At 42.9% G+C, this 14,656-nt stretch overlaps 1 protein-coding gene across 1 annotated transcript in view; it reads left to right on the top strand.

The window, feature by feature from the left end:
- The window catches only part of ADAMTS9 (ADAM metallopeptidase with thrombospondin type 1 motif 9), a 344,253-nt gene that overhangs the window by 146,610 nt on the left and 182,987 nt on the right, over positions 1-14,656 (top strand). Inside the window, exon 16 of the mRNA XM_082265401.1 lies at positions 3,029-3,124. Within this exon, the coding sequence (XP_082121527.1) occupies positions 3,029-3,124 (96 nt within the window). The remainder of the gene's footprint in view (positions 1-3,028; positions 3,125-14,656) is intronic.

Genomic DNA, 14,656 nt, shown 5'->3' with positions numbered 1-14,656 from the left:
CCTGCCCGCTACCTTCTGGGACACGTCATAGCTCCCAGAAGGCTGCAGGGAGATTCACAAAGCACAGCACGGCTCGCGCATACACAGGGGGAAGCTGGCTATGAAGCCACAAGGAATCACAACTGGCTTCCCACAGTTAACATGCCAGCACCTGGGACTCAAAGCCTTGTGAAGAAAAAGCCCGGGTGAGGATGGTGCTGGATCCCTGGACAGGTAAATGTCATTCTATTAAAAGTCAGTGGCTACAATATTTGTAGCTGCTGGCTTTTAAATTTATTTTCAAACAGGGTGAAATACCTCTTGTTAATTGTTTACAAAAAATAGAAAAAATTAATCAACTCAAAGAATTGAAAACTTTACATTAAAATCTCTATAGAGAAAATACTGTATTAATGTAATGTACCCAATAACAACTTATATAAACCATAGACATCAGGTTTTACATTACAGTTTGTCACTTAAAAGCTCATCTTTTTTCAGCTGTCAGTTTGTGAAAAGTTTGGTGCACCGTACGTACTTGTGATGTACAGTAGTGATGGTCATCTCATCTAGCGACTCATGTGCACACTACTTTAATGTTAACCCACTAGAGCATGCGCATGAATAACCTTCAGAAACCTGCAAGGGGGGCCCCTTGGTTTTTATTGCCTAGGGACCTCCATATATTTTAATCCAACACTGATGGGGGCACACAGGGGACAAGATAAAATGCAAAATGGGACACAACATTTTGTTTAAGCATCGTCTCATTTCTCTGAGCAGAATGTTAGTTTGCCACCTGGTGATTTCACTAACACTCTTGAGCATGCCTGGACCGTTTTTTCACGGTGGCCTGAGCAAATACCTGGATATGTTTACATTCTTCGGGATAATAGTTCCAGGCTACCTCCAGTGCTAATCACATGACCAAAAGTCTAGGGCAGGGTTACTCAGCTAGGGTTCCTCTAGAGGTTGTTAGGGGTTCCTTGAGCAATTAGCAATTTCTGCCTCTTAGATAAGTTTTCACTGACGCCATTGATCTTTTTAGCCATCTGGAGGGTTTTTTTTTTCCAATGACCACAAGTGTAAGGAGCATTCTTCCCACTGACCATCACACTAATGTTTCCTGAGTTGTAGATATAGTCATTTTTAGCAGGGGTTCCCTGAGACCGGAACGTTATTTCATGGATTCCTGCGTGTGGAAAATATTAGGAAAGGCTGGCCTAGGCTTTTGTTCACTTGATCTTCATAGAAGAGGAAAATGAGAGCTGAGATTGGCTAAACTTTATGTCCAGCAGAGATCATGTAAACAAGCTATAAAAGTTTATGTTTTGGTCTGGTTTAATTACTTAGAGTCGGTTCACACTATGTCGACACGACTTCGGGGGCGACTAGTGAAGACTTCACATAATGGAAGTCAATGCAAGTCACTCCGACTTCGGTCAAAAGTAGTGCAGGAACCTTTTTCTAAGTCGGAGCGACTTAAGTTCCCATAGCACAGAATGGAGCACAACTTGTCAGGCGACCAAGTCGCCTGACAAGTCACGGTAGTGTGAACCGGCAGTTAGATGTGTCAGTAATTTAAAGGGTAAAGCACCAGGTTTGCTTTAAGATTCCCAGCAGCAGCACTGTGCACTTCTCTTGAGATACTTGGCGTTCCTCGCTTGAAGATTTGTGATACCATACCCTAAAGTATGGAAGCCAGGGGCAGGGTAAGTATGTTTAATCACTTTTTTTTTGTTCCTTCATTTTTTTAATTGATTTCATTTTTTTTTACTGCTTTTTTTTATGGGTGGGCTGATATATTAAAGCGATATTAGAAATGTTTCTTTAAAAAAAATAACAAAACATGTTATACTTACCTGCCCAGTGTAATAGTTTTGCACAGTGCAGCCCAGATCCTTCTCTTCTCTGATCCCCGGCTGGTGCTCCTGGCCCCTTCCCTCTGCTGAGTGCCCCTATGGCAAGCCACTTGCTCCCTCCTCACTGGCTGTGATTGACAGCTGTGGGAGCCAATGCTGCTGTCTCTGATCCAATAAGGAGGCAGAGAGTCAGGAGAGCAACTGCTCTCGTGCACATCGTTCTGGTCGCACATCTCGTTCTGGTCGCCAGTCCTCAGGAGGGATGTGTTGGAGCTGGAGAGAGTCCAGAGAAGGGCATCTAAACTGATTAGGGGATTGGAGGACCTTAATTTTGAAGAGCGTCTGCAATCACTTGATTTATTCTCCCTGGAGAAGAGACGCCTGAGGGGGGACATGATAGCAATTTATAAATATCTCAATGGGGATCTCAGCTTAGAAAAAAAGCTGTTCAGTCGAAGGGATTGCATGAGGACTCGAGGGAATACAATGCGATTAGAGGAGAAGCGTTCTAACCTCAGGCAACGTGGGGGGTTCTTTACTGTTAGGGCTAAAAGATTGTGGAATTCTCTACCACAAGAGGTGGTTTATGCGGGAAGTATGGTGGCTTTCAAAAGACTCTTAGACGTACATCTCAAGGATCAGAACATTCAGGGCTATGTGAGATGATTACAGCCACTCACACCTACACAGGTTGAACTGGATGGACTATTGTCTTTATTCAACCTCACCTACTACGTAACTATATGTAACATCGCTGAATTGAGATCGGGCTCAAGAAAGTATAAGGGAGGGCTAGGGAGGGGAGGGGCAGTTTTAAACTGAAGTTTTTTTTACCTTCATATGCCTTTTAGAATAATTTTTAACAGACTTTGTTTTTTACGGCAAGGTCAGCTTTAAGAAAGTAAATTTGTCCATATTCTGGGCAGAGGTTCACTTTAAGACGTGATGAAAAAATTAAAAGATGACATAATGTCGTATTAAAACATTTTCAGACAGAATGGCATGGATCACTGTCTTCAGTTAGGCATTGCTTCTTAAATGACGATTTCTATTCCTTTGTTCCCTTTTACCATAGAAAGTTGTGTTTTGAAGTTATGCTACATGCATTTGGCAGCCATGTAAATCAAACAGGCTTTGTGGAGCACATCCGGCTCATTAATCAGCTTCGGCTCTTTTGTGTCTTACAGGCTACAATACTGTGGTGCATATTCCGGCCGGTGCTACCAACATCGATGTACGGCAGCACAGCTACTCAGGAAAACCGGAAGATGATAACTACCTTGGTGAGATCACTCTGCTGTGTCTGAACTCCTTAGAAGAATACAGATTGCAGACATGTTAAAGTCTTGGCTGGAGCTTTGTCTTCTCATTAGAGATTATAAATATGTCAGAGCTGGAGAAGGCAAATAGTGCTGACATAATTCTGGCATCTATTTGCATGGGGTTGAAATTTTCAAAGTTCTCCAAGATAAAGCTAAACTACTATCCAATGATTTTAAAAGAGGACTTTTAGTCACTTTTAATGCTAATTAAAGAAAACGTGTCAGGTTTCCCCTAACCTGTGGAGAATTTACCACCTATGGCTTTGTGTACTTCAATGCTGCCTGAACCCGGTTCATGTCCACCGTTCCACAATTTTGCTTACTAGAGGGCTTTAAAGGCCAGGAACTATGCAAATAAGAACACCTTCAAGAAATTTGGTTCACTGCTCTTATGATGGTCATGTCTCTGCTAATGGATATGAAAACATACAGCTCCACAGTCTTATGCTCACCATTGAAGCTTCCTTTGCATAGCCCTGGCCAGAACTTTACATTTCAGCTGTGTACAACACCGGTGTCCAGATCTGAGACCATAAATTGCCTATTTGATTCTAGAAGCTTCTTAGACAGCAATGTCCCTAGCCACCTGTCCATCTCAGCCATGACAGGTTTTACATATAAGCTCAGATTTCACACGGTCCTGGTCTCTAATTCGTAAAAGTCTAATAATAGCAGTAAACAAATAGTCTGAGAGTCCAAAAACCTTTGATATTAGCATTGATTCATTGTTATAAGCCCTTTTGATTACCCATTATGTTTATGCCTGAAAGAAGGGAGAGGTTTTTGAGCGTCAAGCCCCGTTGGCTATTCTACGTTATTTGCGAATAAGTACTAATATTAAACGTTTTTGGACTTTTGAACGGCTTGTTTAGCACTCTCAGGCTATATATGTGAATTTACAAATATGGGCCCTCTATTTGAGAGCCACTATGCATTGGCGAGAATGGTCTCAGTAAAGTCATTGTGCCTTATCACAATCTGACCAATCATCTGATCATTTAAATCCAGCGCCTCATTTCTACTTGGTCTTTGTCTCCAACATGGCGGTCTGTGAACTTTACTAACCTGTGTGGTATTCAGCATCTATGTTAAAGTATACTTGAGTGCAGGATAGACACCACTCAGGAAAGGGCTGTAGAGTTCAGCTTCAAGAGAGTTAGTTCTCAGTTTTTTACAGGGTGATGTCTATAAAATATTTAATATAAAATAATTCAGCAATGCAGCCCCAGAACCAGCATTGAAAAATACTTTATTTATTTTCCATAGCCCAGGCCAAGGCTTTCCCCAGACATAGCTTTCTAAAACTGCAATTCTTCCTCTCCGAGAAGCCTGTACAAGTTCTGATTTTTCTATCCATTAATGGATTTGTCACTTTTTTAAAAACATTACTGGATTTTAGTTATGTGGAAAGTTTTTATAACATGAAACTATATTAAGAGTTTTTTTTTTTTTTGAAAAATGCTGTTTCACTTTCTTCTAGTAGACCTGACACATTGGGCAATCTTGTGCATTTGCCGATGTTAGGACAGGTTCAGAGTTCAGTTTGGTTCATCCTTCCCTTCAATGAGATCACGTGACCTAAGGCCTACATTTTTGGCCATGTGGCCAACACAGGAGTAGCCTTCAAGGTAGATAATGCAGCCCCTCTCTTGTTTACTTATCTATCCTAGAAAGATCATTAACATAGCTTTATATGAAAGCCCAATTTCAGCCAAAACAGTTGGTGTTTAACACCTAGGTCTAGATCCTCTTTTTAAGCAAATCTAAAGCCCAAACGTTTGGGTTTTTTTTTTAGTTTTGAGAAGCGTAGAGCAGTGTTTCTCAACTCCGGTCCTCAGGGCACACTAACAGGCCAGATTTTAAGTATTACCTTGGGGAGATGCAGAATAGAATCCTGCAATCACCGAGCAGCAAATGATATCACCTGTGATGTATTTCAGTTTTCTTTCAAATCTGGCCTGTTAGTGTGCCCTGAGGACCGGAGTTGAGAAACATTGGCGTAGAGAACAGTTAGTACCCATGTCCAATGTTCATTGCTGTATGTGCCCCCACTTGAGATTCATATCTTAATGGTGACGAGATTCCAGTTGTAACTGGAACAAAAACATACTAAAAAGCTTCCATTGGTGACGCCTGCTCCGGTGACAGCTGTCTCAGGGATGATTTCCATCCACTTTTGAAAGATTTTTCTCACTTCCTCTTGTGTTTCTGTGACAGAAAGTTAAGGTAACCTGCCCAGTGGGACAAAGACAGTAAAAACAGAGCCTGATTGGAGTTTAATATTTCCCTGCTCTGTCCATAACTAATAGTGTTGGCTTTAGATCCACTTTAGGTGGATTTCCCCTTTAGGTAACTCTGAAAACAGTTCTGCCAGTGAAGTGAAACGTCTAGTTCAGCTCTGATGTATAAATTGTTATTGTAAATGATGTAGGTCTGTTCTTTGTCCAACACTGTGATGAGCACTTGTTAGAGGCACCTCCTCAACTCGAGTCTCTGAGTTCTGCACGTTACAGCGGGCTGCTTTTACCTTGATTTGTGTCAGCGGCTCACTAAGCACTCGAAGCATTTGTTTGTGTAAGGATGATCCCCTCTGTACATAGACTTAGTTGTCTGTCGCTGTGATCACATCCCTTCACTCACAGCTGACACTGTCATCCCTCTCCTGTCTGGCATGTTATTCTCCAGTCACTCTGTAAGTGCGAAGGGTTCACATTATGCTTTTGTTGTAGTTACACAAATTTTATGTTGTGATTTCTGTGCAGAAGGCATTCGTACATCTGTGACTTGATGAGTATAAGTGGTAGGGAGCCAAGAGAGAGGAAAAATGTAATAAGGGAGAAGGGAGCAGTGTCTGTTAAGAGAGAGAAGTGATGTGATTGGGGAAGTGGGAATGGTGCCTGGTAAGAGAAAAGGTAGTGGTGACTTTGGTGAGAGGATGAGAGGAACGGTGCCTGGTAAGGTAGAGGGTAGATGTGACCTGAGAAAGGGGAGCAGTGCCTGGTCAGGTAGAAAGTAGATGTTACCAGGGGATGGGTAGATGTGACCGTGGAGAGGGGAGCCTAGTAAGAGAGGGTAGATGTGACCTTGGAGAGGGGAATAGTGCCTGGTAAGATAAAAGTTAGATGTGACTTTGAAGTGGGGAGTGGTGCCTGATGGGAGAGATGATAGATGTGTAGATGTGACATGGGGATGAGGATCCGTGCCTGGCAAGGGAAAAGGGGAAATCTGATAAGGGAGAGATGATTGGTGCCTGGTAAGAGAGATGGTAGATTTTACCAGGGGAGGGGTACAATGCCTGGTAAGGAAAAAGGGGAAATCCAATAAGGGAGAAGGGAGTGATGCCTGGTAAGACAGAGGGTCTATGTGATCTGGGAAACGGGAATGGTCCTTGGTAAGGGAAGAGGGGAGATCTGATCAGGGGAGGGGAGTGGTATCCGGTAAGAGAGAGGATAGATCAGACCTTGGAAACGAGTGCTGTGCTTGGTATAGGAAGCAGGGAGATCTGATCAGGGAGGGGGAGTTGGTGCATGGTAAGAGAGATGGTAGATTTGACCAAGGGAGGGGTGTGGTGCCTTGTAAGGAAAAACGGGAGATCTAATCAGGGAGAGGGGAGCGGTGCTTGGGAAAGAAGAGCGGTGCCTGGGAGAGATGTTCCGCTGCTGCCTCTTCTGTGTCCAGCCTTTACCTCCTGTCCATTGTCTGCTTGCACTCTCTTTACCTCCATTCCTCTCTTTTCTTTCTCCAAATTGCTCTACCCCCTTACTTTTTTATTTTACATACTTTTCCCTCTTTGGTTTGATTTCTGCTTATCCCAATCTTCCCTTCCATTTTTCCTTTCTTTCTCTTCCTCTCTCTGCCTTTCTCTTCCTCTGCCCTCTCTCTTCCTCTCTCTCCCCCTTTCTGTTCCTCTGCCCCCTCTCTTTCTCTCTCCCCCTTTCTGTTCCTCTGCCCCCTCTCTTCCTCTCTCCCTCTTTCTGTTTCTCTGCCCTCTCTCTTCCTCTCTTCCCCTTTCTCTTCCTCTGCCCCTTCTCTTCCTCTCTTTCCCGTTCTCTTCCTCTGCTCCATCTCTTCCTATCCCTGTCCCTTTCTCTCCTCCTCTTTTGCTCCTTTTCTCTTGACCTCTCTCCTGTTGTCTTTTCCTTTCTTGTTCCCCCCCCCCCCAATCTATTCTTTTGGCCCTCTCTCCTCTTCTCTTTCTTCCTCTCTTTCCTGGTCTCTCTCTCCCTTTCTATCTCTCTGTTTCCTCCCACCATCTAACCTGTCTATTGATCTACTGTCTCTGTCATTCAAACTAATCTGTCTTGTACTTGAACTTTTCTTGGCAAATTTTCAAAGCTCCTTTTCATGTAGAGCTTCTTAAAGTTTTACTTTGTTTACGGTGCCTTTCTAGACTAAAGGCTGATTTATCACCACTGTGTGCTTTGCATTGTTTATGTTTTACACTTTGAAAGAATACCCCTATTTTGCTGTAGAATACTTTAGGCACATCAGGACATGCGTTAGAGGGAAATTCAGCAGGTCCTGGTAGCTTGCTGCACCAAGTGTTATTTTTAGGATGCATGTAGACAGATACAGTGCCTTAAAAAAGCATTCATACCCCTTGAAATTTTCCACATTTTGTCATGTTACAACCAAAAATGTAACAGATTCTCAATTGGATTTAGGTCTGGACTTTGTCTTGGCCATTCTAACACAAGAATATGCTTTGATGGAAACCATTCCATTGTAGCTCTGGCTGTATGTTTAGGGTCGTTGTGCTGCTGGAAGGTGAACCTCCGCCTGAGCCGCAAGTCTTTTGCTGACTCTAACAGGTTTTCTTCTAAGATTGCCCTGTATTTGGCTCCATCCATCTTCCCATCAACTCTGACCAGCTTCCCTGTCCCTGCTGAAAAAAAGCATCCCCACAACATGATTCTGCCACAACGCTTCACAGTGGGGATGGTGTGTTCAGGGTGATGTGCAGTGTTAGTTTTCCACCACACATAGCATTTTGCTTTTAGGCCAAATTTTGGTCTCATCTGACCAGAGCACCTTCTTCCACATGTTTGCTTGCTTCTCCCAAACTGCAAACGGGACTTCTTATGGCTTTCTTTCAACAATGGCTTTCTTCTTGTCACTCTTCCATAAAGGCGAGATTTGCAGTGTGCACAAATAATAGTTGTCCTGTGGACAGATTCTCTCACCTGAGCTGTAGATCTCTGCAGTTTGCAATTTGGTTATACCTTGTGATGCAGTAATGGGGAATACCTGATTATCTCTGTTTTCTGAGTGATCAATAGAAATGAATAAAACATTCAAACCTCTTAAAGGCTAGCAAAACCAGAGGCCTGCCATGACTATTTTGCTCCCCATACATGATAACTATTGCTTATATGAAAAAAACACCTCTGGCATATGTCCTGCTTAAAAAGAAAAAAAAAAAGAAAATCAACGTGAATCAAAATTTGTATTTATTTATATGGCATTGACATATTCTGCAGTGCTTTACTGAGTATATAGACTGTTCACAACAGTTCAATCTCTATAGAAGCATATAATCTAGGGCAGGGATCTCCAAACTTTCTAAACAAAGGGCCAGTTTATTGTCCTTCAGACTTTAGGAGGGCCGGACTCTGGCCAGTGGGAGTGGACATTTTCCTGACATCAGTGGGAGTAAACGTTGCCACATTTGGTATTAAGGGGAAGAATAGTGCCCCTACGATTGGTATCACTGGGAGGAATAGTGCCCCATTATTGGTGTTGGAGGGAGAAATAGTGCCCCATTGTTGGTGTCGGATAGCATAATAGTGTCTAGGTTCAGTGGGAGGAATAGCCCAAGGGCCATATAAAGTCAAGCAAAGGGCCACATCCGGCCCTCAGGCCGCAGTTTGGAGACCACTGATCTAGGGGTATTTACAACATTTATACATTTATACATATGCACTTGTAAGGAGCAATTTGACTTGAACAAATATGTTTTTGGATTGTAGGGGGGAATTTAGGAAAACATAGAGAGTGAAAACTCAATTTAGACAGTTTCCCTAGAGAGAAATGGACCTAGGATCCAGAACCGCAAGTAAAGGACTAAAAATCCAGGACTAGTTAACAAAAAAGAGGGGTTCACCCAGTATATAGAAGCATTTAGAGCGATAATAAACCCAAGACCAAAAATGTAATATATGGCAGCATACCAGTCTTTAGATTTGGTGGCTGCATTCCTTTTCGTTTTTTCCCTCTGTTTTGACCTGGTTATCTGGCCAGTAACACACCTCCTGTATTAGAGTGCCCCACTCTGGATGAATGAGCACAGGGACACCTTTAGGCAGCAGCATTGTCAGTCTGGGGTAAGGGAAGTGTAATGCCTCGTATACACGCAACGATTATCGGCCGACTTTTGTCCAGTGTTGTTGTGTTGGTTGAAATGTGCTCTAGACTGCACACAAATTTTCTCGGCCAACAAAAATCTACTTCAGAAGTGATGTCATGTGCTGGTTTACTTTCCGTGTGTTTTTTCTTCTCTGAGCATGCCCAGTCTTGCTCATCAGATTTTTGTCTGCCGAAATCTGTACTGACTGCACGAAAATCGGCCGTTATGTTGACGGCCAACAAAAATTTTATAGCCTGCACACCAGATTTTTTTCGGCCGAAAAGTTGGAGTCGGTTGTCGAAAGCATCATACTAACAAGCCGAAAATTGGCCGATCGGACGTTGGCCGAAAATTCCCGGCCAATAATCGATGCGTGTGTACGAGGCATTAGATATACTAGCAGAATTAAATACACTAATAAATTGAAGCCAAACTCTAGCTAAAACTTTTTAAGTAGTTATAGCAGTGCCTTTTCCCTTTGGGGATTTTACATGAATAAATAAAAGCTGATCTTTGTGGGAAACCCTATTATTGGTAAATAGTTTATCTCAGCCCTCTACCTGCAAGAGAGCTTGTTCTTCTGAAAAACAGCACAGAGTTACTGGCTGGATCACCAGGTGAAATAAAAAAAAAAAAAAAAAAAAGTCTAAAAATGAAAACAAATGCAGCTATCATATATAGTGGGTACGGAAAGTATTCAGACCCCCTTAAATTTTTCACTCTTTGTTATATTGCAGCCATTTGCTAAAATCATTTAAGTTCATTCTTCTTCCTCATGAATGTACACATAGCACCCCATACTGACAGAAAAACACAGAATTGTTGACATTGTTGCAGATTTATTAAAAAAGAAAAACTGAAATATCACATAGTCCTAAGTATTCAGACCCTTTGCTCAGTATTTAGTAGAAGCCCCCTTTTGATCTAATACAGCCAGGAGTCTTTTTGGGAAAGATGCAACAAGTCTTTCACACCTGGATTTGGTGATCCTCTGCCATTCCTCCTTGCAGATCCTCTCCAGTTCTGTCAGGTTGGATGGTAAACGTTGGTGGACAGCCATTTTTAGGTCTCTCCAGAGATGCTCAATTGGGTTTAAGTCAGGGCTCTGGCTGGGCCATTCAAGAACAGTCACGGAGTTGTTGTGAAGTCACTCCTTCGTTATTTTAGCTGTGTGCTTAGGGTCATTGTCTTGTTGGAAGGTAAACCTTCGGCCCAGTCTGAGGTCCAGAGCACTCTGGAGAAGGTTTTTGTCCAGGATATCCCTGTACTTGGCCGCATTCATCTTTCCCTCGATTGCAACCAGTCGTCCTGTCCCTGCAGCTGAAAAACACCCCCACAGCATGATGCTGCCACCACCATGCTTCACTGTTGGGACTGTATTGGACAGGTGATGAGCAGTGCCTGGTTTTCTCCACACATACCGCTTAGAATTAAGGCCAAAAAGTTCTATTTTGGTCTCATCAGACCAGAGAATCTTATTTCTTACCATCTTGGAGTCCTTCAGGTGTTTTTTAGCAAACTCCATGCGGGCTTTCATGTGTCTTACACTGAGGAGAGGCTTCCGTCGGGCCACTCTGCCATAAAGCCCCGACTGGTGGAGGGCTGCAGTGATGGTTGACTTTCTACAACTTTCTCCCATCTCCTGACTGCATCTCTGGAGCTCAGCCACAGTAATCTTTGGATTCTTCTTTACCTCTCTCACCAAGGCTCTTCTCCCCCGATAGCTCAGTTTGGCCGGACGGCCAGCTCTAGGAAGGGTTCTGGTCGTCCCAAACGTCTTCCATTTGAGGATTATGGAGGCCACTGTGCTCTTAGGAACCTTAAGTGCAGCAGAAATCTTTTCGTAACCTTGGCCAGATCTGTGCCTTGCCACAATTCTGTCTCTGAGCTCTTCAGGCAGTTCCTTTGACCTCATGATTCTCATTTGCTCTGACATGCATTGTGATCTGGAAGGTCTTATATAGACAGGTGTGTGGCTTTCCTAATCAAGTCCAATCATTATAATCAAACACAGCTGGACTCAAATGAAGGTGTAGAACCATCTCAAGGATAATCAAAAGAAATGGAAAGCACCTGAGTTAAATATGAGTGTCACAGCAAAGGGTCTGAATACTTAGGACCATGTGATATTTCAGTTTTTCTTTTTTAATAAATCTGCAACAATGTCAACAATTCTGTGTTTTTCTGTCAGTATGGGGTGCTATGTGTACATTCATGAGGAAGAAGAATGATTTTAGCAAATGGCTGCAATATAACAAAGAGTGAAAAATTTAAGGGGGTCTGAATACTTTCCGTACCCACTGTATAAGAATTGGTAAGCTGCAATATAATAAATAAATATATATATATAATAAATGTTTGGATTTATTGCTGATTTAAGGTTGCAGGTAATAATGGACTTTTTAAATAGAAAGCCTAACATAATTTGCAAACTGAAAATTACACGTGCACTCTGTGTTAAATGTTTAATTGTAAAATAAATGTCTTGTATGCTTGTTTCAACATGGAGCCAAAGAAAAGGAAGATTTCTAGGTTTGAAGTGCGCCAAAGATCACAACGTGGTCATAGTAGAGTCTTGCATAAATCATTTAAAAAAAGGTTCTAAAAAACAATAGTGTATACATTTGTAAACATTAAAAAAAATGCATTGACCAAAAACCTGTCCTTTTTGGTCAGTACAAACCTGGGCCCCTTAACCCCCAAAGAGACTCATTCAAACAGCCTCATCCACCACTTGTTAAGATGTGCTATTCATATGCAGCCCATATAGATGCAAATGAAAAAGTGTGTGCGCATACACTTATTTCACAGCTCAGTGAGTGTGTGAACCTCCCAGAGCTCACTTGAGATTCCAGAAGGAATTTAACATTGTCATCAAAATCTCAAGTGTTAACATTTACTCTTTGGTATAAGTGGGCGCGTAACAACACAGAGAAGAAACTCCTTATAGCTGAGGAGGAGGAGGATATCTCACCAAGAGAAAGAGCATACTTGTGTAAAAATGAATTTTCATTTCATCTGGGTTCAGCGCGTTTTTCTCCTTGGAGAAGTCCGCACATGGTTTTCATAGTAAAAGGTCACTGCATTGTCTCACTTGCCTGATTAGTATCATAAAAGATCAAATATTAGCAAAAAAGTTACATTACGTAAAAGAGCTGCTGATAACCTTCACAATGGTTGTGTGTCAATGAACCTTTGATCATTTTTCAACTTTTAAAGTAAACTTTCTGCAGACGCCACATATTACCTTCATTAGTCAGTAAAAGAAAATTGTGGCCTTTTCTAAATGTGTTTTTATTTTGTTACTGAGGGCTGACTTTCCTTGACTTTGTGGCTAAGCTCCACTAAGGGTTGCTTCACATCATACGGATGCAACCAAGTGCAGTGCATTTCCGCGCCCTGCATATAGGGCAGTCCATTCATTTCAATTGCTGCCCTACACGCAAGGAACGCAGTCCCTGACTCTTTTCCAAAAATGCACTGCACTGAACTGCATGGTGCTGTGGCACCATGCGGTTTGGCTTGCAATAAAGTGCAAGCATTTGCAGATGCATAGGGGGCCATTAACATTTAATAGCACGGCCACACGTATTTTAAATGGCGCCCTGTTTCTGTGCATGTTGGGAAAGTGTGCGCATTTGTGCGCATTCCTGACACACACTAGTATAAATCTAGCCCAGTGTTTCTCAGGACCCACTAACAGGCCAGATTTGCAAGAAAACTGAAATACATCACAGGTGATATTATTTGCTGCTCAGTGATTGCAGTATTCTAGTCTGCATCTCCCCAAGGTAGTACCTAAAATCTGGCCTGTTAGTGTGCCCTGAGGACCGGAGTTGAGAAACACTTATCTAGCCTTAGGACTATCGCCCTATCCAGTGAAAGTGCTTCAACTGACTATTAAGGCAGTCTTATTGGACACTGGAATGACACTTGGCAGAGCTTAAAGCGGAGTTCCGGCCTAGGGGGTGAATTTTAGATAAAAATACCCCCGGGACAGTCAGGGCTAGTGCATTCCGTAATGGATAGCCTCTGCACTGTCCCGGGTCACACTTACCTTTTAGAAGAAATACGTACCTTTAAAATTTCTTCTCCAGCGCTGCCATCTCAGGTGTTGGCAGCTGAAGCCAGCGTGTCCTCTTTTGCCTCCTCTTTGGTGACGTCGGAGTCCCAGAATGCTCTGCACCGGCCCCGCTCGTCATTTCCGGTGCAGGCGCAGCATCCCTGCACAGCTTCTGGGCATGCCCAGAAGCTGTTTAGCAGGGAATGCTGCGCCTGCACCGGAATTGACGAGCGGGGCCGGTGCAGGCGCATTGACTCCTGGGAGCGATGACGTTCAGCTCCCAGGAGTCATCGCAAGCCGGAAGTGACGGCGCGGGCCGCGGCCGCAGAGGGAGGAAGTGGAAGGAAGGTGAGTATATTTTCTTCAAAAACAAGGTAAGTGAACAAAAAAAAAAAATTCGGGAGCATCCATTTCTTTTTCAGGTGACCCTCAGCAAGCGGATGGCCCAAAATCTATTTTTTTTCGATTTTGAGGCCGAAACTCCGCTTTAAGCTGACTATAGATGACTTGTTTTTCTTTTGTTTTGTTTTTTTTGATCAGCCAACAGGCTGATCATAAAATAAATGGATTCCCCCATCCACATAAGCAAGATGATTGGAGGAATCCTTCCACTGTGGTACTGTATTCTGACAGGGGGGACTCCTCTGCTGTCAGACTCCACTGATCAGCGGCTGCAGTAGATTGGCTACAGCTACCGACCAACAAAAGTTTTCCAACATTGTCGCTCAACAGAAGTCAGGAACAGCCATATATGGATTAAAATTTGCCTGGTCCCTGCTGGGGACTGAAATTTCATTCATCTAAACCCAGCTTTAGCCATAAAGTCAGAGGGGGTCAAGCTCCAGTAACAAAATGAAACCAAATCATAGAGGCACCAAAGAGGCTTTTCTGACTAATAAAAGTTTACTTGTCACCTCAATAAAAGTGATTGTAACGTCTATTTTTTTTTTATTTTTATAACAAACATGTTATACTTACCTGCTCTTTGTAGTTGGTTTTGCACAGAGTGGCCCGTATCCTCCTCTTCTTGGGCCCCTATTCTGTGATCCTGGCCCCTCCCTCCTGTTGGTTGCCCCACAGCAAG

This window comes from Pelophylax lessonae, assembly GCF_965119305.1.
Source record: "Pelophylax lessonae genome assembly, chromosome: 8".
Taxonomy (NCBI): Eukaryota; Metazoa; Chordata; class Amphibia; order Anura; family Ranidae; genus Pelophylax; species Pelophylax lessonae.
This window is presented reverse-complemented; position numbering and strand designations above follow the sequence as displayed.